This window comes from Strongylocentrotus purpuratus, unplaced genomic scaffold, assembly GCF_000002235.5.
Source record: "Strongylocentrotus purpuratus isolate Spur 01 unplaced genomic scaffold, Spur_5.0 spur5_scaffold_5, whole genome shotgun sequence".
In the NCBI taxonomy this organism is placed as follows: domain Eukaryota; kingdom Metazoa; phylum Echinodermata; class Echinoidea; order Camarodonta; family Strongylocentrotidae; genus Strongylocentrotus; species Strongylocentrotus purpuratus.
In genome coordinates, this window is record NW_022145611.1 from 31757928 (window position 1) to 31781375 (window position 23448).

General features: G+C 36.1%; 1 protein-coding gene across 1 annotated transcript; it reads right to left on the reverse strand.

Moving 5' to 3' along the window:
* Positions 1 to 3511: 3511 nt before the first annotated feature.
* LOC105443751 (neuronal acetylcholine receptor subunit alpha-7-like) lies at positions 3512 to 15284 on the reverse strand. Its single transcript, XM_030999170.1, has 7 exons — positions 15105 to 15284; positions 12056 to 12100; positions 9946 to 10049; positions 8906 to 9086; positions 7031 to 7388; positions 5258 to 5483; positions 3512 to 3898 (listed from the first exon to the last, which is right to left on the reverse strand). The coding sequence occupies exons 1-7, from the start codon at positions 15282 to 15284 to the stop codon at positions 3598 to 3600; spliced, it is 1395 nt and encodes a 464-aa protein (XP_030855030.1). The 3' UTR covers positions 3512 to 3597.
* Between the last annotated feature and the right edge of the window lie 8164 nt (positions 15285 to 23448).

Consider the following 23448-nt stretch of genomic DNA (forward strand, 5'->3'; position numbering starts at 1 on the left):
TTAGTTGTATGAATTTAAAAAGATTCTGAAGAAGAAAAATCGGGCGGCCTTCTCACGTGTTCAAAGGAGGTTGGGAAGAATTAAACCACCTCTGCCTACGCTTTTCTGCAGACAAACAAATTGGATATACCCGTAGGAAATAATTACAAGACAAGCAATCTTGCGGTCTTGACCTTTCACCAACAACAGCAACAGAAAGCGAAATAACGTTTATAAAATTATACATGTGTGTATATTGTGTATGATATGACAAATACTGAGAAATATATGCTGGGAAATGATCTTTTGCACTTCACACCATCCTTGTATTGTGATTTTGTTTTGTGTTTTTTGGGTTGTGTCGTGGGCGGGTGGTGAGCAGGTCGAGTTAGTTTTACCATCTGTAGCATGTCCCTGGTTGACACATTGTCTCGTGCGATCTCGGCATCTCTCCATCTCTCTGTTTATCTATTGCTTTGGTTCGTAAACCAAAAGAAGCATAATGAGATAGAAAGAGAGACCCGTGTAGAGAATGAATGTAACAACAACTGAATATGAATATAAAATGGCATAGAAGCAAAGCAGAAAGTACTGAGAGTGACAGGGAACAAGCTCATACCCCTGTCATATCCTCAGTACTTTCATGTTTATTTTTTGTGATCCTTGTTAAACACAAATACATTATCCGATTAATTTGAATTTCTTTTAATTTAGCTTCAAATTGTTACAACACATCTCCCAAAAAGCATTTAGAAACGAAGTACATCTCTATCAGATTGGAATACCATAAGTCTAATTTATGCACGTTTTTTAAAGATGATTATAATTATAAGCATGGGTGTTCACTTGTATATCCAATCATGCCCATGATGCAAGTGATAACCGCTAAGTGAATGTCATATCCATGGTAACATCCGCAAATAGATTCATCAGCAATATCATGAAGGAATAAAGTAATACTAATGTACTAAAACATCTCAGCAATCTCACGAGATCTACCAGATAAACGGCTTTAAAATACGACCTCAATGTGCATCATTTTCTTTTACGATTTTGTTTCAGGATATAAAGTAAAAACAGATTAATTTAGGCCTATCATTGTATCAGTTAAAATGATTCCTCCAACCACCCAGTGTCTCTCTTTCCCTCTCTCTCTCTCTCTCTCTCTCTCATACTATCTATCTCTCACGTCCACATTCTGTTTATTTTTGTTCTTTCTAGTTACATCTCTATGTTCTTTTCTCCCATTAACCTTCTTTTACATCGTCTTTCTCTCCTCCCCCACTCTCTCTCTTTTCTTTCTTTCTTTCTCTCCCTCTTCCTTCCTTTCTTTCTCTCTTTTTTTGAACTTTCTTACTCGATCTCTTGTACGCACACAAACGCCCACACAGACACCCTCGCCCACCGAAGTACCCTAGACTCGCTCCTTACACACCCCTTCTCTTTCAATCTCTTTTTGTCTTTCTCCCTGATTACTATTTAGCTACTCTTTCGTGTCACTCTTTCTTATTCTCTTATCTCGCTCTAGATTATTTATAGCTTACTTTTTATCATTTATTGGAGTTTCTTTCATATTAAAGCCCAATATTAAAATACCACGATATTTCTTTCCTTCTCATGCATAACTGTACTTTCCCTCCGTATCTGAAGGAAGAGTCATGTTTTATTAATTGAATAAGTCGTGTTAAAATTTCAAGTACCCTGGTATCATTCAATGCAGTTTATTTTTCAAAACGTTTATTTACAATTACAATTAAAAGTGTTGAAAGTATTCCTGATAATGATCATTCAATAGAAATTATAATGAACTGGAAGAGAAAGAAGGGAGCGATTCTACAATAGAATAATAAAGGAGATAACAGACTCACATTATGCAACATTTCGAGGCATTAAGTAGTAAGGTCTGAGCAGGAATTTGTCTAACTTTATGTCTCCCGAATAATAATAATAATAATAATAATGGTGGCTTCTTATATAGCGCACATGTCCGTCACGTTGTGACGCTCCTGGCGCTGCCCCGAAAAATTGAAAAATTGATGGATTTGTAATGACAATCTATACACATGTATCGCCAATTCCATCGAATGTTCATTTATAGATGTATTCGTTACGTTTTCGGAAAACTGAAATCTGACCATGCTGATCGTTACACGATTCGGAGAAACCCATATAGGCTACTGTGAGGGCAAAGGATTCAATGTGTGACGTCGGTCATATTCTGTATATTCAGTTGAGCGCCACGGGCGTTCCTACTTTCCTAGAATTAATACCACTATTTTTAATAACTGAAAGAAAGATATATTTTACAATGATCAAGCTTACCGAGGAGGAGTTTGATTTCTAATGGACATCATTCGACCTCGACCGGTTGGATTAGCTGATGATAAAAGTGATCAGATATGTCTTCAACAAACAAACCCTGCAGTTACCAAGAAATAGCTTTCTGTATGTGGGTCACATCATCATAAATACTCTGTACATTTACTTGTCTTTTCACGCATCCAATATCAACATTTACAATTTGTGCGATGAACTCTCCAAGAATTTATACATAATAGCTTTTTATCGTCAATTGGGGTAAGTTTGTATAAAATCTAACTAATAGTTTGATATTAATTACTCGGTTTGTTAATAGGAAGGAGGGCATAAAATGTCCTTGACTTTAGATTTTTGAAGGTTCCTTCAATGACAGATAAACATTTTTCAATGTGAGTATATACGGCGTTCTTCTCACTGTTAGAAAACAGTACAAACTGCATGTTATGTTGTTGCCAATTTATTCACATGTATAAGTTTTGAACAGGTGTGAAGGGTGATATCTGATATCATATTAAAACAAAATCAGATGTACAAATTCCCATACACAAATAACGAGTTCTTCAACCTCCATCCATGAGTCAAACACTATAAAGAACAGGCTGACATAAAATTCGATTGCATCCGGGAATCGTATATCTCTGCCAAAATTAAAGCAATAGCCGCTGGAGTACATGTCAGGTCTCCGAGGAAAATGCAGTGTTTTGATTTGATTTTGAATTTATTTCCGTATAAAAAGTACAATAATAGAAACATTACACAGTATGTACCATACTATAGGAGATAAACGGCTGGATGGCCCTACTCAGTATCCTCCAACATGAAAGGTGGCGCTGTTCCACCGAGGGGTCCAGAAGAAAGTCACTTTACACAAACGAATAATCAAACAAAGATACATAAATTATACTACAATTCAATTCAAAATACAAAAAGTAACACCTTAAGTACATCCTTAAAATGTATAAAAGCGACACCCTAAAATTACACACTAAAAGCAACACCTTATAGTAGAAGCATCGGCAAATAAAAAAAAAATGATCGGGTTTATATAAAACTTGGAATTAATTAATTAAAGAATGTACGGAATGCAGCTATATCAGGTGAGGAAGATAAATGATGTGGAATTGTGTTATTAAAGAGAGCATGCTCCTTGGTAAGTAAACATTCTTTGACAGTATTCAGATTTTGGTTTTGGGAGGGCTAGGTTTCCAGTCGAGCGAAGGCAATAATGTTGAACTGCTGCAGAAGGGGAGGGGGAGTCGTGTAGAAAAAGGCGCCTATAATGACTAGGAACTGGACCAACTAGATTGTTGCAGAGGGGTCTGCCGTCGTGTAACCAATCAACATATAGAGGCAAGCGCCGATGATGATCAGGAACTGGACCAGTCCAAAGACCTTATCGAGGACCAGGGCCGTCTCGCGCCACATCATGGCGTTCTTCTCGTAGGTGGTCTCCGGCGTCCCCCGGGCCAGAAAGTCCTGTGGAGAATGGTTCTTTGCAACTGTCTCTGTCGTCGCCTTGCCGTTAAGATGAGGTGCGTTAAGTGTTGGATCATGAGAAAGCTTGGTAGTGGGGTTATTCCTTAATGAATTCCTTAATGAACTTGAATGAGAAAAACAAAAAAAGAGAAATCTTAGAAAAACATAAAAATGCAAGTGATATAGGTTGAATGTGATATTATTATGTGAAGAGAATTATAATTATGTTACTTTAAGTCGTGTGGGGGTGACTGCGAAAGTCACGAGAGGATGAGATGGAAAATAAGGGAGAAACAGAGAGACATAGACTGAGGCAGAAAGAGAGATAGAGAGAGAGAGAGAGATAGAGAGAGATTGAAGGGTTGATGATTACGATGTTTAAGTACGCTAGTAATAAATGATTTACATTGATATTTTCTTAATGTATTTCAATGATTAAAAAAAAGTATTTCAATGATTAAAAAAAAGTATTCAAAAAGCAATAATCAGTGTAGCCTACTTCACGTTGTCCAAATAGAATTAGAACAACAAACGGCCTCACCCTCAATAGAGATTAAGATTTAAAAATCGGACCAAATTAAATGGCAGCTCGTCATGTAACAAGTAATCGTGATTATACTAATATCTCTGGTCTTGATCTGATGAAAAATCTGTCTTAGCAAACAATTGAGGATCGACGTGATTATTTTCTATCTACACTAATGTACCAATGTGTCCACGGTCTTGCACCATCCCGTTTATGCAATGAGATTGAAATGTATTTCGACAGACATGGACTGAATACACGTAATGCCAATTCCCTTAATGTTGTGCCGCCTAAACCAAACATTCAACTCTATTGTCAGTATTTAAAATATTCCGGTGCTAAAGTATGGAATCTCTTACCAAATAATTTTCAAAATGCTCAGTCTCTGGATGTTTTCAAATTATTGTACAAAAAAATCAAAATCGAATCCATTGTAATGACCCCAACCCCTAAGCTGAAACCTTGCTTTTGCATATAACTATGACTATATTTTTGTTCTTTTAACTTCTACTTGATATTGTTATATGTAGCCATCATTCATATTTATAATCATTTTTGTTATGGACCTGAATTGTTATGTTACCATATTTTGTATTACTTTGTATTTATTTTGTATTTTACTTTGTTATACTTGAATTCTGAATACTGAATTCTCATTGTTACTACTTTTTATACTATGCTTTTAATACCAGGTCCAATATGTAAAACAGATTTATTTCTGATCTTGTGTACCTGTATAAATATGTATGAATAAATAAATAAATAAATAAATAAAATAAATGATTTGGAAAATGACGTGTAGGGATAATTTTATTGGAGGGGGCATGGTGTTATAACGATGAAAGCTCTTGACTCTCACAAGAGTGCTCCCGGGTGCGATGGTGGTGGTAGAGGGAGGGTAACCCTCACACACACCCACACCAATCCTCCATAGAGCAACACCGTCGTGATACTCACATCTGACTGATGAAGGCGACTTTTGGTGCTTCTGAAAACATGGCTTTCAGTGCGGTTTGCAATCTCTCTCGGCCGAAGATCATCGTGCAGCCGGCACAGCGGTAAATGATGTAGCAGACCCAACGAGGTAGGGGCTTGTCTCCGCCGTGGTGGAAGATCCGGAGAACGGTCACGGAAGAGATAACGGACGCGCATCCGAGTGCGATCATGATGAAGAAGAATGTGACTAGAAGAAGAAGAAGAGTAAAAGATCGTTTCGAAATAGTTGGGATTGTCATTGTCATTATCATTTTTAAAAATCATGCAGTATGTCGTCTTGGAAGTATGTTTAGCATGAATCTGCTGGTGGTGTCGAGTAGGTCATGACATTAATGGAGGCACTGGTCCTACTCATAGGAAAAAATGCGAATTGGCAAGGCCATTGATTAGGGGGTTTCGGAGGACGTCTTCTTTTCAATTCCTTCCTTTCCCTCTAGCTTCTCTCTCTCTCTCTCTCTCTCCCCTCTCTCTCTCTTTTACAGTTCCTCTTACTTAGCAAACTGAATAGGGTACATGCCAAAGTGCGGTGCCCCCTCCTCTGAGCTACGCCAATGAAACCATTATGCTTTTATCAGATAAAATGGATGAATACATTTTTGCTTTAATTAGTTTTCGTTATGCTTAAGACAAGTTTTCAATTGGTTGACAGTTTGACAATTTTTGACATGTACAGGTAGTTTATATTATATTATAATAGATGTAAATGATTGAGGGGCGCGAATAATCAATAGCCATTCAGATGAGATTTGAAAAAATAGCTTCACCAAAAAATATATATTATGCGATAGGTTTTAATTCTAGCTACCGAATCTTCCTTTGGTGCAAATAGAAAGGAGGAAAAATGAGTGATGATGCTTAGGAGATCACGTATCACTTTCCATTGCACACTTGAGAACAGCTAGTCGGACATAAATCAAGCCAATGCATTTACAAACTTTCACTTTGTACGCTAGTAACGTGTTTTGAAATTACAATTAATAGTCTTGATACTATCTTAATAAAGTTAGTTTGGTATTTTTTACATGTTTATGAATATATTTTGGGTATGATATACATATACAATAGAACATGGTAGCTAAATACCCTAACAAAATATTATTGTGATTATCTTTTCACTTCTCTATCTCCCTCCCTCTCAATATCTCATTCCGACGTATTTCTGTAATCCTCCCTCCCCCTCTGTTTCTCCCATCCCTTCTTTCCTTAAATTTTACAGTCTTAACTGACTACCGGTAAACCTTAATCTGTTAATTGAAAGGAGATTCGTGGAGCACGCTAGAGCCTCGGCCACCTGAGCCCATTCAGACTTGATATTTTAAACCGCTTTACAAAAGTGCTTACTCAAAATAAAATGAGTTTAGCGGAAAGCGATTCACATAATTATTAATACAGATCAGTGGGTACGCGTAGGGGTTATCGTTGCCCGCTGTTCTGTGCTTGTTTCTTCGTTCGCCAGTTAGTTCTTTTTTTTTCTTCTTTAGCTCTAAAATTAAAAGTTGCGTATTGCAATACACTTGCACGTTCTATTTTGACGCGCCGTAGTTTTTTCTTTCTTAAGCAATTTACCGTTTCATATCTGAACAAGGCTTATATCTCAGTCACATCGATGAGACCGGTGCCAGATCACAAACAACCGATCAAGAATGACATTATGACAAATGACCAAGAATCGGTCGGTTTGAAGTCGGTTCAGCGGTGTGACAGAGGTATTAACGGTAAATGAATCAGGTGTACCTATGATGGATGTATTATCTCCAATAGGAGGCATGCTATCCGCTACCAGCTGCTGGAAGAGGATGAGGGCCAGGAGATTGCTCACGGCCAACGTCATCTTCTCCCCGGACGCTGGATGGAGCCAGGAGACCGTCGCCATGAGTACGGTCAGGAATACGGCGGGGAGGATGATGGTCTCACGGAAGAACTTCGACTCTCTCTGGAGTCGAATGGTGTAGATGACGTGGGACCAGGGGTACGGACAGCAGAGGTAGGAGAGGCTGACGTTGTAGGCGGTGAAGGAGGAAGGGTGCCAGATGCCGTTGCGCTCGTAGATGTTTTGGCTAGCGTCGACCCCATCTGGGAAACGTAACATCATCTGCAGAAAATAAAAATATTTTAACACGTTGTTTTATCAAGATAAGTATTATTGGTAAATGAAATTCCTTTAAGCGCAGTTGAAGTCCAGCTTTGGAGAAAAACGAAAGGTAAAGAAAGTACAGAAAGTTAAAGGCTTAAATTCTATGCTAATGCTGCTTGGTACAGTAGTCTGGGCAAGATGGATAAGAAAAAGTTAAGAATAATTCAGAATAAGATGGTAAGATTTATTAATTGCTTAGGCCCAAGAACACACGTCGGGAAAAATGAACTTGAAGAAGCAGGTATACTCCATGTAGGTCAAAGGTCTAAACAACTCGTGTTACACCATGTCCATAAAATATACTACTCAGATGTAGATCATTATATTACTAATAATTTTACTCGTGTCTCAAATATCCATGGATACGATACAAGAAATAGTCATTTTAATTTTGTTTTACCCAAGCGAAAAGGACAAATTGGAAACTCTTTTTATTTTAATGGTATCCAATTTTGGAATTCTCTCCCAAAACATGTCAAAATAGTTAAGAATTTTTCACACTTTAAAAGTGTATTAAAACAATACCTAAAGCATGAATCCCTTCAAGAACAGTAATATCACAGTTCATTATGTGAAGCGCATGTTTTTAAGTTTAATCTTGCATAATATACCGTAGATCATTGTTTGCTATAAGTTCTAGAAATTTTTGTTGTTGTTTATGTTATATTATTTATTCGTAATATTCGTAGTAGTTATTAGTTGTGATATTTTATTCTCATGCCGTACTGTACACGTACTTTATAGGACCCCATTGGAAATAAGCCTTTTCCGGCTTTCATGGGTTATCCTGTCAATGTATCTTCTCGTTCCATTTGCTTTATGTATGCATTCAATGTACTATACTTGACGAATAAAATCAATCAATCAATCAATCAATCAAATTAATTGAAACGGTGAACAGCCTTCTCTGACGGTATTTTATTTTTGTTACCGGTATCGTGTACCTAGAACTTGTTTTCCTTTTCTGTATTTGGTGATATATTTGTTGTGCTTTGTAGGTCTTGTGACCTCTCGGTCTCGTAGGCCGTTGATGTCTTGGGTAGTCGGTCTTATGAGCTCTCGGTCTACTAAAATTACCCCCGAGATAAGAAATTTGCCTTTAAGTAACACTCATCTGTATTCCTCCTCTGTCATCCTGCACTATTGACGTACTCAAACAGCACCACCACCATCTACGATGTCTAATTAATTAATCTTATCTTACCGAGAGGTGAATAAAAAAGTGAATGCATAGACCCTGTGTACAATTTATGGCGTATGCACTCATTTATTAGCGTAGGTAATGGTGGAATCGAAATGTGATAGAGGATTTTTATGATCCGGACCTCAGTCACAATGCCGAACCGACTCCACATCAATTCCAAATCAGACTGATTTTTGGCGATTGGGGTAATTCAAATCTCTGTTCCGTCTTTTGTCGGTATGGTGTCAGTCTTGTTTGTGTGGCTGAGGTATAAGTCTATTCCAGCACTCACCATACTTTCATCCATAGACCACGGAAGGAATGTCAGTGTGCACTCCTGGATGTCGAAGGGAAAGAAACGGACATCGACCTTGCATGTCGTGGTGATGACGGCCGGGAAGAACCAGTTGACGGTTCCGTCCGGTGTTGCCGTTATATAGGTATCCGGAAAACTGATGAAATCGCGATCGACACTGCTTGGAAAGATGGGAGTATAAAAGGAGGAAGAAGTGTCATGATAGGGGGTAAAACGGGCTAAAACAGAAATACGAAGTTGTAAACCATCAAATCGAGAGACTCCTAATAAATTGCGATATTAGTTAATTAATTAGATTATTACAATGGTTATTTTTAGTTTTCTTTATTGATAATTTAAATTCCTTATATAACTGAAGATAAGGCGTATACAAATTCAATAATGAATGGACACCAGAAACAACTACAGTGTACCAACAACAAAAACAACAACAACAACATGATAGAAAAAAAAGACCTAAAACAAACGGCAAGATTATTTGTGATGTAAAGTTCACGTTTTAAAAAAGTGTTTGATATTCTTTGCAAACTTGAGTCATGGAAATTATTTTGTTTGGAATATTTGATACCACATTCATGAAGAAATAGATCATTACACAACTGTGTAAGGATCAGTGGCGTAGAGTGGGCACATACTAGGAGGGGGCACAGCCTAGGAGGGGCACATACATCATTAGAGGGCGCCATCTTCCTTGGCAGATGAAATGCAATTTCAAGAAGTAATTAATACGGGGGTGTAGCGTTCCTTTCTCATTCCCTGTCGCCTCTACAATTATAATTTCCCCTTTTCTTTCTTGCCATTAGATTGGAGGAAGGGGGCACGCCTACACTTGGCGCCTGAAGTTACACACATTGATCTGATTCAACTCAATACCCAACAAGTAACCACGAATATTGCATATAGGAAACTTTTCATTCGGGGGGAGGGGGACGTTGACGTTTTCATTTTTTTTTAAATCAATGTAACAAAATAATGAAAGTTTGTCACCGTCCACAAGAGCTTCTTGATTTTCTTACTTTTCATCCAAGGTTAGTTCTGGAAGCCATATGTCTTTGGGAATAATCATAATAGTCCTATCATACTCAGCAGGATCCCATTGTAGATACTCATCTACCCACATCTGCAAAGACGAAAAAGAAAAAGAAATTGAGAAGGAGAATTCGAAAAAATTATATAAATTTTGATAACAAGAGGTTAAAACAAAAACAAACTAGTAATTTTCAGTTCGTCACGTAGTTGAAAAGCACAGGTTAAATATCTTAAAACAAAAGCAACGAAATATCTTTACTGTCTCAAACGACTTAGACCGTAATATATTACATTGAATATTGCTGTAATACATTATAAAGCATTCTTCCTACCCCATCTCGATTACAGCTCTATTGTTTATGATTTAATGCAGGAAAAACTTAAGTTCATGAGTTGTTTGTTCTACAAAATCGGGCACTTCGCGTTATTTTTTTAGTCGATCCTAGGCACGGTACTGTTTTATTGTATTATTATTATTATTATTTTTATTATTATTTTTATTTTGCAGAAAACACATGATATAAAAATACAGAATTGAAAATACACAATTAATAGCAAATCACACACAAAAAAGGAACACTGGGTGCACCCGGCTGTGCTGCCAGGCCTTGGGGAAAGTTAACCAAATAACTATAGTCCGCAGACCGCCCTCACCTATATCCCAACCAGATGCAACCAGTGTTGTAGATTTATGTGACAAGGACAATATAAGAGATACATGTACCACATTCAAATAATTAAAATGCATCAAGACAAAGCCTTCACATTTCCCCAGGGTAATTGCATCACACGCCGGAGATTCAAGACCACACCAGCAAAAAAAATTTGTATCCGGAGTGTGATTCAACCATAGAAAAGCATATAGTCGACCTATACATGTATTAAACATAATACATATATTTAAAAACATGCAAAAATGTGACATTACAACAGTGATAATATTGCACAGAGAAAGTAAATGCATATATACGTGTAATTAAAGGAAAATTGCATGAAAGTTGAAAGAACCAACTCAGTCGAGGTTAAAATCACTGAATAGTGAATATACATGTAGAAACATAAGGTGATAAAGGTCATTCAATAATCTATTATTCTATTGCCCAAGTGAATAGTAAATTATTAAGTTCAGTTGAAATCTATGGAAAATATGTGTTAACAATATATGAGTAAAAACTGCTGAGGCATGCTGGCAGGCCAGCTTATTATAATATACATGTATAACTACAAAACATTCTTCTAATAATTATTTTGCACTGCTAAGCTAAATATCTGAGATTTCATAACAGTATTGGAAATTGAAAGTAATGACTCAACTGAGAGTGAACATTCAAATTTAATGGTGCCTTTATAATTACATTTTGCGTTACCCCTACAGAAATATTAATGTATATATAGATAAATACGATTAACTAGAATTAATAGATAATTAAATTCAGATAAAATTAAAAAATTCTTCTCTAAAATTAATATTGATGAGCTACAAATACGTTGGGGAAAAATGCAGCCTCTTTCATTTTTAAAATGTTGCTTGGATGCCTTCCATTTTCACTCCGTTCTAAGTCTCTGCGATTACGTTTGGATCACAATTTCTCCATTAAGGCATAAATTCAAATTAAATACCAGCATTAAGCCGCATGGATGAAATGACTTCGCTAACATAAGCTAGTTCGGGGGAAAAGTAAACGATATAATATGAACATTTTAAAGCGTGGCGTGGGCTTTATATATAAGCTTCGGATGAAAAATAGACATGCAAAGATTTTACACCCTCTGAAAATATCCTCACTATCTTTTTAGCAAATTGGTTTCTCGGTATGAATAATCCAAGATAAAAAATATTCACGTCCCATACGCTACAACAAAGATTACCAGAATGAAGAAGAAAAAAATGGATAAGAAAACAAGTCTAAATCGAAGACAGAATTGGAATGCTGATATGCTGATTATATTTGTTAATTCCGGTTTACAAATCCTTTAAACTCCTTTAAGTAAAGGGCCTATATTTTGCATTTCTAATTATTGTTTAAAGACCTGTCATGTATTTCTGTATCAACAGATTATCCTTAGATGACAATATATACAAATAATATAACTTACCAATCTGACGTAGACTACGAGTGTGATGACTTGATTAGTTTCGTCCTGGGATTAAATGAGATAACTATATTCGTTGAACATAAGGGTAAAAATAGTTGATGAAATAGTGGGAGAGAGGGAAGAGAGAGAGAGAGAGAGAGAGGGGTGAGAGAGAGATAGACAGAACTATACGGAGGTAGAGAGTGAAATACAGACACACATACACACGGACGGAGAAGGGAAGGCAATCAGAGAGATAAGCATGTTGACTCGGGTAAAGAGAACGAAAATGATGAAGAAAAGAGCAACTTTAATATAAAAATCATATCATAAAATATTCATACTCATAAAATATGTAGACTCTCTTTTTAATAGACACATTTAGACACGCTTAAGCCCCGTTCTTCGCTATAATTACCTTTTAGCAATTAGGCTTAGATAACACGATCGCGACTACTTTCGAAAATTAAACCTAATTAGGCAATTTTAATTGACTTATAGGTCAACACCCTTTATGGCCCTAAAGATATATTAAGAGGAATCCAATTAACCCTTGAGAGCAAACTACGCTGGAAGAAACCAGATTAATCAGAGAAACATACTGGTGAAAGTTTGAATAAAATCAGACAGAAAATTGGAAAGCTATGAAGTTTGAAAAGTTTCAGTCACTACAAGTATGGGCTCTTCAAATTGGCTGAATCCTTTTTCCCCTTTTGTTCCAACACACAATCTAACTAAAATTTCATTTGTTTACAAACGTATGATTCGGATGGTCCTTTCTTTTTAGAGGACCCGTAATAATATACTCTCCATAATATTTGTTGAGTAGTGCCCCAAGGGTGAAGGCACTAGGGTGAAAAAAGAAAGAAAATAAATGACATTTTTGTACAAAACATTAGGGCGAGTTATCCATCACTACGTCACAATCCACTGACAAAATTGCCATTTTGAGAATCGCATAGCTGTAGTGATCTCATATTTCAAGCATTCATAACTGTCTTAATATTGGTCGGATCTATTTCAAACTAATGCCATTCTTCTTCTCTAATTTGTCTGCTTTCATTCGAATGAACTTATTACAATGGCTGTATTGTCCTTAAAGATAAACTCCAGTACTGGTAAAAAAAAAAATTAATTCTCACAGAATCAAACGAAACTTACACTGAATGTTCAAGATTACAAATAAATGACATGTGCCAAACAATTTTGAAAGAAAATGTATACTGGCTGAGTAATGAGCATAGAAAGACAAGGAAATCAAGGTAGTACTAGCCCCGACACCATGTGTGTTGTCCCATATATAGCTTTCTATGTGAGTGCTTGTTACTTTACCAAGACTCGGTCACATTTATTATGATTTTGATGACTCCAGAACCTTGCAGTGCACACCAATACTTACATGCTACATGATCAACTGTTTCTGATCCTTTCCACACCATTTTTTTCACAATGCAATCGCATTACCAGTACTAAAGTTTATCTTTAACCCTTTAACCCTCTGAACACATGTATGATAATGGAAGATATTTGCTTTGAATATGAGCAGACTATTAAAGAGGCTGGTCGGACTTGACTGATATATCAATAGCTATATAAAGAGGGGTTTTCGAATGGAGGTACACCCTACATTGTGGTGTGTAGCGTGGGCCTTTGGTTGGAAATCTCGATGTCGGTGTCGATGTCGATCGGGTATGACCAGCCTTAAACTTGTTTTCCAAGTAGCATGTTTCCTTGTACCTTACATAATAACAATCTCAGTTGCCAGGAATTGTATCAAGGTGTTCGGTATCCACAGACTTTAAATGTTGCACTTGGTAATAAAATCTGAATCCAACTCTTCCCTCTCGCTTCCCCTTTCTTAATTTCGCTCCCTCCTTCTCTGTTTCATTTTGTTGTTGTTAGTCAACCGCTAAACCATTCTGCATGGTTTACATATTATATATATATATATATATATTATATGAATTTAACATGTTTTGCTTATGACAAGGACGTCAGTTCATGCTTTGCTTATTACGACTCCTTTTTTTCTATGTATGATTTCATGTGACCATGTTGAAAAATCGTATATTTGCGATGATGTATATGGAAAAAATGAACATCAATCAATCAATCAACTTTTGATACGAGCAAAAATTTCAAAGACGTAATCTGAACATGACTTATAATTATGTGATATACAGTAGGATTTTGAAATATATTATAAGACCACATCATAATTGTCTTTACTTGTCGATACAGACAATTGCATTATTTAACTTATAATCCTGACACAAACATTTGATAGATCTGTCCTGATATTATTGTTGGTGAGTACTGTGTTCTCTTTAAAAGGGAAAGTGAATTCAGTGTTTTCAGAGATTCACCACACTCGAGAATTGTCTCTTTGTCTTCAACTGATATCACACAAGCAGATTATGCACTGCTATTTTTACAAATTGCTAGAATTAGACATGACTACTGCAAATTTGAAACACTTATAATGAATCCTGAACCATTATGCAAGCAATTGAGAGAAGAAAAAAAAATCAAACACGACATATCACTGCACAAACTGTATTAGAGTGCTAATTTTACGAAGTAATATTTGAAACACAAACTACAATCATGTTTGTTGAATTCGCAGCAGATGGCGCTCTCTCATGTTTCCTATTTTGAGGCACTGAGTTCCAGAGTATGCTGCAAATTTTCTCGTTACTATTTTGGGCTTTGTTTCTATATTTGTGTGAGCAAAGATAAATTTTCCATCAGTAGGCCTGTATTTTATGTTGTTTTATGATCCCGTTATACTACTGGTGGTCCTGTAATAAAATGAGAATTTGTTTTAATTTCTAAGGATTTTGTCAAATGAAATAAAAAGGAACAGACTTTCCTTAAAGGCACATTTCCTTTGAATAAATAGGAAATCAACTTTGGTGGTACCATTAAAACAAAAATAAGACATACTATTCAAGCATGAATCGAGCGCTGTCACTCATTGGTATGTTCAGGTACCCCATAAATGACTATTTCCTTCATTTAATTTTCATCATTAAAGTGGTTGAATTCTACTTTGTTCCTTTAAACTTACAAAAGAGATGAGTTCCTTGAGCAGTGCCCTGAAGTAGACTATGATTGGTGCCGATGAGTTACGTAGAGGACGAGCTGAGATGGGACCATAATTCGATAAGAGCCGTTCTGTCAGGTTCTTCTCGGCAGAGAACTTCTCTCCCGCCTGGCACACTGTCAATAGAAATGAAACGTTAGGCATATTGATGATGATTATGATGATATTTGCGGATTTCAATCAGATGATTTAAGCCAAGAAAATATTATCAGACTGGTTTATTCCTGATTTCAAGCTGTACCTCCTCTACTTTCTCCTATAGCAGTAGAATCACATATAATACTCATGGTAGGATTGGATCGTGGACAATAATTATATGTACAGTATACTACTACTACTACTACTACTACTACTACTACTACTACTTCTACTACTACTCATACTCATACTCATACTACTATACTACTACTACTGCTACTATTTATATTACTATTATTATTAATACTAGTAGTACTGCTACTACTACTAATGTTACTACTATAATTACGACTACTACTATTAGTGCTACTACTATAATTACGACTACTACTATTAGTGCTACTACTATAATTACGACTACTACTATTAGTGCTACTACTATAATTACGACTACTACTATAACTTCTAACAACTGCACTACTACTTTTATTAACAACAATAATAATCAAAGCATGAGAAGGAGGAAGAAGAAGAAGATGAAGAAGAAGGAGAAGTAAAATAATTTTGAACAGATTTTCTACTTTAATCCGGCTATCAGCAGATTATGGTAGCCGCTCCGACTTCAAAGAAGTAATTATAATTATAAAGTCTCTATACTGAGCAGGTTTTATAAAGAAAGCAGTATATTATATCTATCCCTCTCTTTGTTGCTCTCCATCGACATACTATCTCTCTCTCTTTCTCTCTCTCTCTCTCTCTCCCTCTCTCTATCTATCTATATATCTCTCCTCCTCCTCCTCTTCTTCCTTCTCCTCCCCTTCTCTCCCTCTCTCACTTTGCTCCATCTCCTCATGCTCATCTAGTACTCAAGACATGTCCTTCACATTTAATGTACACAAACCGGATTTCCTTTGTTCTTTAAAGTGCCGAAGAAAAGAAAATCACAAAGAAAATCACAAATATGGCAAATAACCTATCACTAGAAACTGATAAGCTAACAGATGGCCATCGAACAAGTTTTAGGTCAAGTACATATCGGGTGATTTATAAAAATACAAATAAAATCACATCCATAGCATTTAGGATATGCGAGAGATTCGCCAGAAAATTAACGATGTTTTAATGCCGTCACAATAGGGACTTTTAGATTTGCGTGGACTGATACGTGTGACGTCCATTCAAGGCAGTGCATTAAAAGGACGTCGATCGTAGCAATCCACGTTGTCGTTGTGCAAATCTAAAAGTCCCTATTATGAACCAATCCTGCCCAAGCAGACGACATCCCATAAAGAATAAACATAATTGCAATGCTATTACTTTTCAAATTATAGTGAGTTTAGTGTATATAAATGTGATGGAATTTTACACCATTCAAAAAAGGATATGAAACCGATTCTGAAAGCTAAATTATTTTGTTTGTAAATACACAGGATTAATGAACAATCAAACACACCACACTTTCAAATTAAAAAAACCCCGGAATGACAGCATGGACGGCATTTGTTCCCTCTTGAAACGCCGAACATGCCGCTGTGTATGCAGCTGAAAATACAACGGCGTCTTATTTTGTTTAGAGTGAGGCAATAGACAAAACATAAGAGAAAGAACTGAAGAAAAGATGACAAAACAGGCACTGAAAATGTGTGAGATGTCATGGGACATCGTCTGCTTGTGCAAATCATGTTCAACATGTGACGTCACACATCTCAGCAGCGACCGGAGAGCTTTTCAGGTGCTATGCCGGGGCTGTATTTAAGCGTTTTGCAATTGATAATAATCATTACTTCCAATGTTTCCAAGCATTGAATTTTGATAACCTTGTCCAATCAAAGTTTCACCTATGTAATAATGACAATATGTTAGTTTTTAAAATTAATGAACCTTCTCTTTAAAAAAAGGTTCCTATTTCTCCACCAACATACAAAGTGTATAATTCAATTACCAGAGCTGCATAGGCCAGCTGAAGTCTTAAATGGCCCAACATTTCGTTAAAAGATAACTTTAGCTCGTATTAATTCTGAATGGTTTATCATGCAGTAGTTGTTTGAAATGGCAAAATATCAATACACTCTGATTAATAATTTTTACTAACATTTACCAAATGGATCTAGGATTCTACTGCGGCGGAGGGGGGGGGGGGGGGCAAGTTAAAAATAATGTCTGACAAAAACACAAGAAAAGAATGACATGTAATTATTTATGTATATTTTGTTTATAAAATATTTGTTGAAATCATGTGAACGACGAGGATACTGAAGTTTGTTTGTTTGGTTGATTTTATTTCTGCGTTCAAATAGCAAATACAAGGTTATACATTTTTACATACATGTAAATATTACATACATAGCAAATCATGTCCAATAATATTATACAATGAACATAATACAAAGCATACACACAAGTATAACAGATATTTGTTTTTATTTTTCATTGAACTAAAGAGATAAATTTCAGAACGCGGGAGACCGCCATCGTGAGCGGTTAGCCTGAAAATGGATGGCGGCCTCGTGAACAAAAAAAAGGTTTAGCAACAAAATACTCCTGGTAAAATGTAGTGATCAAGTGGGTGCAGTGCAATTGCAGGTGCGGGTGCAGCAGACGGCAGGTGCGGGTGCAGCAGATGGCAGTTGAGTAAAAGGAATATTATATCATGGTTTCAGACAAAGCTATTATACTAAATTAGAGCGGTTGGAACTTATGATTGTATTATTTTTCGTTCAAGTGTGGCTTTCAAGAAATAGAGGGTTGAACAAGATTTGATGTTGTCGGGCAAATTATGTCAGAGGACCGCTCTGATAATTGTGTCATGACATTATCGACCTTTTAGTCTGTAAAACTATTTTTCGGAGAGAAGCAGGCTGTATCTATCCACATTGTCCCCGCCTATATATAGCTGAGTCCCGCTTTTTTTTTCGGTCTTCGTCGCCGATCTAGAGAGATATAGCATGCATGCAGCTTTAGAGCTAAAGTCTGAATTCATAACCATGGTGTGGTTGGACAGACATTAATGCTCATTTCTGTTTGCGGTCCAATTATTTCTATTTCTGTAGCAGAAATTGTATTATTTTATATCAAAACGTGACTTTTTATCTCCAAAAGCCGCAGTTTTAAATAGAAAAAGTGTAGCTGGCAGATCATGACCTTAAAAAGCAGAATACAAAATTGTATCTGTTGCTATTGATCATTTGCGTGAATTACATGTCTGCTAGGTCAACAGCAACATAGAAAATGTGTATTCAGCACATGAGTGATGGCGCCCCCCCCCCCCCACACACACACATCTTCTTTAGAGCAACAAATAATAAATCGATTTAACTTTCAGTGGGGCTGTGTTCGCGTGCTCCGCTCCTCACACATTCGATTAATTTATGGATAGGCCATTAACGAGGAGATGAGCGAGGAGAGAAAAACCAAAGAAGACAAAAATGGCCATCAGCTATGTGCCTCTCTGAAGCAACATCGGAGATTTGAAAAATCAACTTCATTTCATTATTTTTTTTCTATCAAAAGAAATGCAGCATTTGTTGATGCTAGTCGTGTTATAAGCCGATATATCAAGGTTGAACTCACTGGATAATCAAATTCAAAGAACCGCTAGGTCTACAACGCTAAACGCCGCGGTATATGCGGAGGAACACGCCATTGTTCATGAGCACGTTCGATATTTCATGTTACGTCGCAAAAATATACATACTTATTGATTAATACAGTAAATAACAGTTACTGGAAATGTATGATAATTGGCAATGTCAGTTGCCCTTTCTATATTTGAAAATGTTTTTCCTCACCGCTGCGCGTCCTTTGCTTCTTTATGAGGTTGGTTTATCCAAGATGGATTTTGAGATGCATGAGCGTACAAGCAGAACTGTCTAAAATCACTCAAGAGTTGTCGAATTCGCAAATGATGTTTATTTATTTTAAAATATTTAACAACAAATGTCTTTTGACTTTGGAATTAATAAATTTCTGTCATAACCGTAACATTCAATCAGAAATGTATAACGCCAGTATATAGATTGTCTGGCCAGGTCAACACTACACGATCAGATTTTGGAAGAAATCACAAGAGCGTTCACACTAAGAAATACGGATACAATTCTGATACAATAGCAGCACTCTTTACGCGTATGTGGATGCAACTCTGCACCGCAATTGCATCCTTAATTCTTAGTGGCGTTTGATGTGAACATTCAAACTCGAGGATCTGAAAAGTCACGTGACCAATGAATTCTAAATTTCGAGAGATTTCAAGCTTCCTTGGAGGAGGAATAGCTAAATCGGCTCAGAATCGTAGTGACGTCACACCTGTAGTGTGATTGTCTACGACTTGAAGCCAATTCGGCTTTTATTCTGACGAGAAAGCTTATACATGCTTAAATGATATACCCATTGGAGTTTTACGTCATCGTGGCTCAAAGTGTTTTGATATCAATGTCCATCTTAAAAATTCCCAGTAGATCAAATACTGTAAGTCTGACCTCATATGTTTTGTTGTACTTCCTACATCAATGGTATTGAGAAAACTCTTAGAAAATATCACCAGCAGTAAAAAATTTTTTTTTTTAAATAGTTCAATACTTTGTTGGATATTTTTCCACCACGCTCATATATGCCAGAGATTTAGTCATTATCATTGCACCTCTAAAAATCGTACTTTCATACTACAAAAGTTTCTTTTCTATCTTAACGAATCGTCGTTGTTTGTTTGTTTTATTCTAATACGGTGAAGAACAAAAAAACCTGGTTTCAGCCATAGGGCTGTTTTTCAGCAAGCCCATATTCAAAAGAAGACAACATCACAAAAAATAACATCAATAATGCTAACAAATCATTTACAAAGAATGAATACGCATTAAAATAAAATGAATACAAGTTTACAATTTGTTTTAATCTGCCTTTAATTATTTAACGATATGTAATTGGGACATCTCCTTTTCTCACTGTCTTTTTGCCATTAAATTTCACCTGTCAACACAAAATAGCATCATATGCATTTTTTTGGTTTAATCTACCGAAAATATACCTGTGGCTCAGATTTGTGTACATACTTTGTCCATTTCCTTTATCTACCAATAAAGTTTACTTATATCTGAAAGCGTATGCCATTCAATTCATTAGACTTGTCCTTTGGGAACCCCTACGATAACCATGATAGCTAATAGTTCTTATTTTCCCTACTTTTTCAAACAGTCAGTGACGTGCTATTCAAACAGGTTTTTCTTCGGTATACATGATGATTGATAATATATATATATATATATATATGAATATATTTCAACGTCCTAACATTACATCAATACCTGGAAAGGTAGTCAAAGAATTTAAAGATAAAAATCGTTGCTATCCTTCAAAGACATACGCCAACCTCTTGCATCTTGCATGCAACGCCAAGACTGTGCGGTATCGATTTCCAACCACATTGAATAAACCTCAATGCAACAGTTATACGAATATATTCGTCAGAATTCAAGCAAGATTGAAAAACCGGTAAATGCATGAATGGGGGTAAAAAATTCCCTGGTGATAGCAGATAAAGAAAGGATTAGTGGAAGTAAATGGAAATAATGTTGGCCTTATATAGTTGTCCTGCGATTTTCACCTGATACAAAATTATAATAAGCTAGCAAGGAAAACGGGTAATAATATACCTGTCATGCCTGTCTTAAAGGTATTAATCATACTTAAATAGTTATTATCCTCAATGGTACAGCCTTTCTCAATTTTACTTTAAGTTTGATTTAGTAGCTGTAAAACTAATATCTATGGACAATGGCGAGTGCGCTGTTTCAGTAAATTATACAACTCAACAATAGCAATACAATAGACCGGTAAACAACATGAGATGAACATCCCTAAATGTATTAAGGAAGTGACCCCCCCCCCCCCCCCATTCATACAAATTCATGATTGAAATTTTACACGTGAATGAAATTCATTAATCGACGTCAATGGTCAATGAGCAAGCGAGTTTTAAAAAGATGTAACTTCCATTAAAAGTATAAGTTTATTAAAGTCTAGAACTAAATATGACATAAATTATCTGGAGGAAAAAAATATTTATGAGATGCAATGACCTCCCTTTTATCAACATTGACGTTTCCCATAATACAAACAAAAATTATGATACAAGCATATATAATATTTAGTTGAAAGTGTTATATTTGTCAGTGAAAACTAAAATATGCCTTGCAAAATCATCGCAGGAAGGGCTATTCAAAACCGATGAAAAATGTATTCTATTTAGATTTCCCTCACCGCTGTATATATGCTGACCGGAGCTAATATAGACATAATTCTTTATTCAGATTAAAACCCGGTTTTCTGTTGTTGTCCATATTGAATTCAGGAATACATTTCAACGCTATTATAGAATATTGATTTGTGAAAGCGATATGCTCATTACATACTGTAAACGAGTATTATTAATAAAGGTGCCTTCTTAAAACCAAAACGCTGATGGTGCTAATGGCTGAACCACTTTAACATTTTCCACTCAATACTAGTAGTATAGACAAACGATTTGATGTGTAGAAGCGACACAAATATATTACAGTAATGGCATTTCAGTAAGTATAGTTGTTTTAAATCTTTTGACATATTCTAAATCCATCTAATTCATCAGTACTGTCCTTGGGTACGCCTACGCTCAAATAATCCACTCTCTTGATGCTCTGCGATATATCAAATAAATATTGAAACAGCTTTTGGTACCATGTCAATAATATACAGTACATACAAAAACGCCAAATTGACAATTTCCATAACCATCACTGCTAAAGCTTTAAATGCGAGAGAGAGATTTGACAAAATTGAATATGTTTTATTTAACTCATAATTATAGGAACTAATCTACAATCCTGTACACTTTTATTTTTGTACAGCTAAGAATCGCATAGCATCTGTGTTAAATGTGTTTGTAGCTTATGCTGAATATCTTGAAAAACAAGTAATATCTTTGATACTTATGATAGATTTCCTGTTGCTAGCACAAACAAAATTTAGTATAGACTCACCTTATATCATGCAGTGGTTTAGGGGTAAGTTTTTGAAACGGGTTGCTGCTATTATGAAAAGCAAGTATAATGTAAAACAGAATTGGTACGACACCAAAATAGCAATTGATCTGATAATTGGATGTATTTCATGCACTAGTAATGTTTTATGAGGAGATGATGGATGGAATAAAGCCGCAGCGAAGCTTTTTAGCGAGACAGGATTATCAACGTTTGATTGATTTATTTCGTTGTCAATACAGTCATACCGATTAGCTGTTCTTTGATGGCGAGTCTTTTTGTACTCTTATTTCCCGGTCTTCTGCAAAACCTGGTTGTGAGATAATTATAATAATTTGTAATAATAATGATAGTGTTGTTGGGGAAGGGGGCAAGCGTCTAATGGCAAACCCCTTTAGGGGTTGGCTCCATTTTCAACATGTTACCCTTTTTCTTTTTTTGATAGAAGGGTAAACAAATTTTGGAGTGCGCCAGTGCACTATGTAACATGTTAAAAAAATGTTAAATATTATATTAGCACGGTATAGGTAGCAGAGATGAGACTTGCATCATTGCAAATACCATCATTTGTTAATGTAATAACTATTGCAAGCATATCATCGTCGAATGTAGCACATTTCATCCCCAAATTAAGAATTCACTTCATGAATAAACCTTGGCCAGCGGTCTCTGTGATAATTTAAGAGCTCTCAGTGAAATATCTAAATTATTTTGTCGGTTTATTAAGTGATGTTTTATTGAACTCCGGGCAGGCGCGTACGCAGGGGGGGGGGGGGTTTGGGGGGTTAACCCCCCCCCTTTGGTAATGTTATGTATGTAAACCCCCCTAAAAAAACCTAACCCCCCCCCCCCTTTTGATTTTTTTTTTTTTTTTTATATAAATAAAAATTATGCCCACGGCCGACCTAAAAAAGGTGACCTTACCCCCCCCCCCCCAACTGAGCAAAATGTCAAATTTCCAAATTTCGAGACCAAAAAAAAACCCACCGATTTATAAATGTTAAACCCCCCCCCCCCCCTTGAAAAAATCCTGCGTACGCGCCTGACTCTGGGCCATGCAGAATTATTGTAATATTTCATTGCTGTGTAGTAAAAATATTTCATGAGTTGTAGCAAAGGGTATGCAACAATTAATCAAACTCAAAGCGGATCCCTAC

Excerpts from the sequence above, each read along its gene's own strand:
- LOC105443751 (XM_030999170.1), bottom strand. The coding sequence starts at position 15,284 with ATGCCTAACGTTTCATTTCTATTGACAGTGTGCCAGGCGGGAGAGAAG. Across the intron at positions 7,389-8,905 it reads GGTCTATGGATGAAAGTATG|ATGATGTTACGTTTCCCAGA; the intron begins GTGAGTGCTGGA and ends TATTTTCTGCAG. Across the intron at positions 3,899-5,257 it reads GTCGCCTTCATCAGTCAGAT|TTCATTAAGGAATTCATTAA; the intron begins GTGAGTATCACG and ends TTCTCATTCAAG.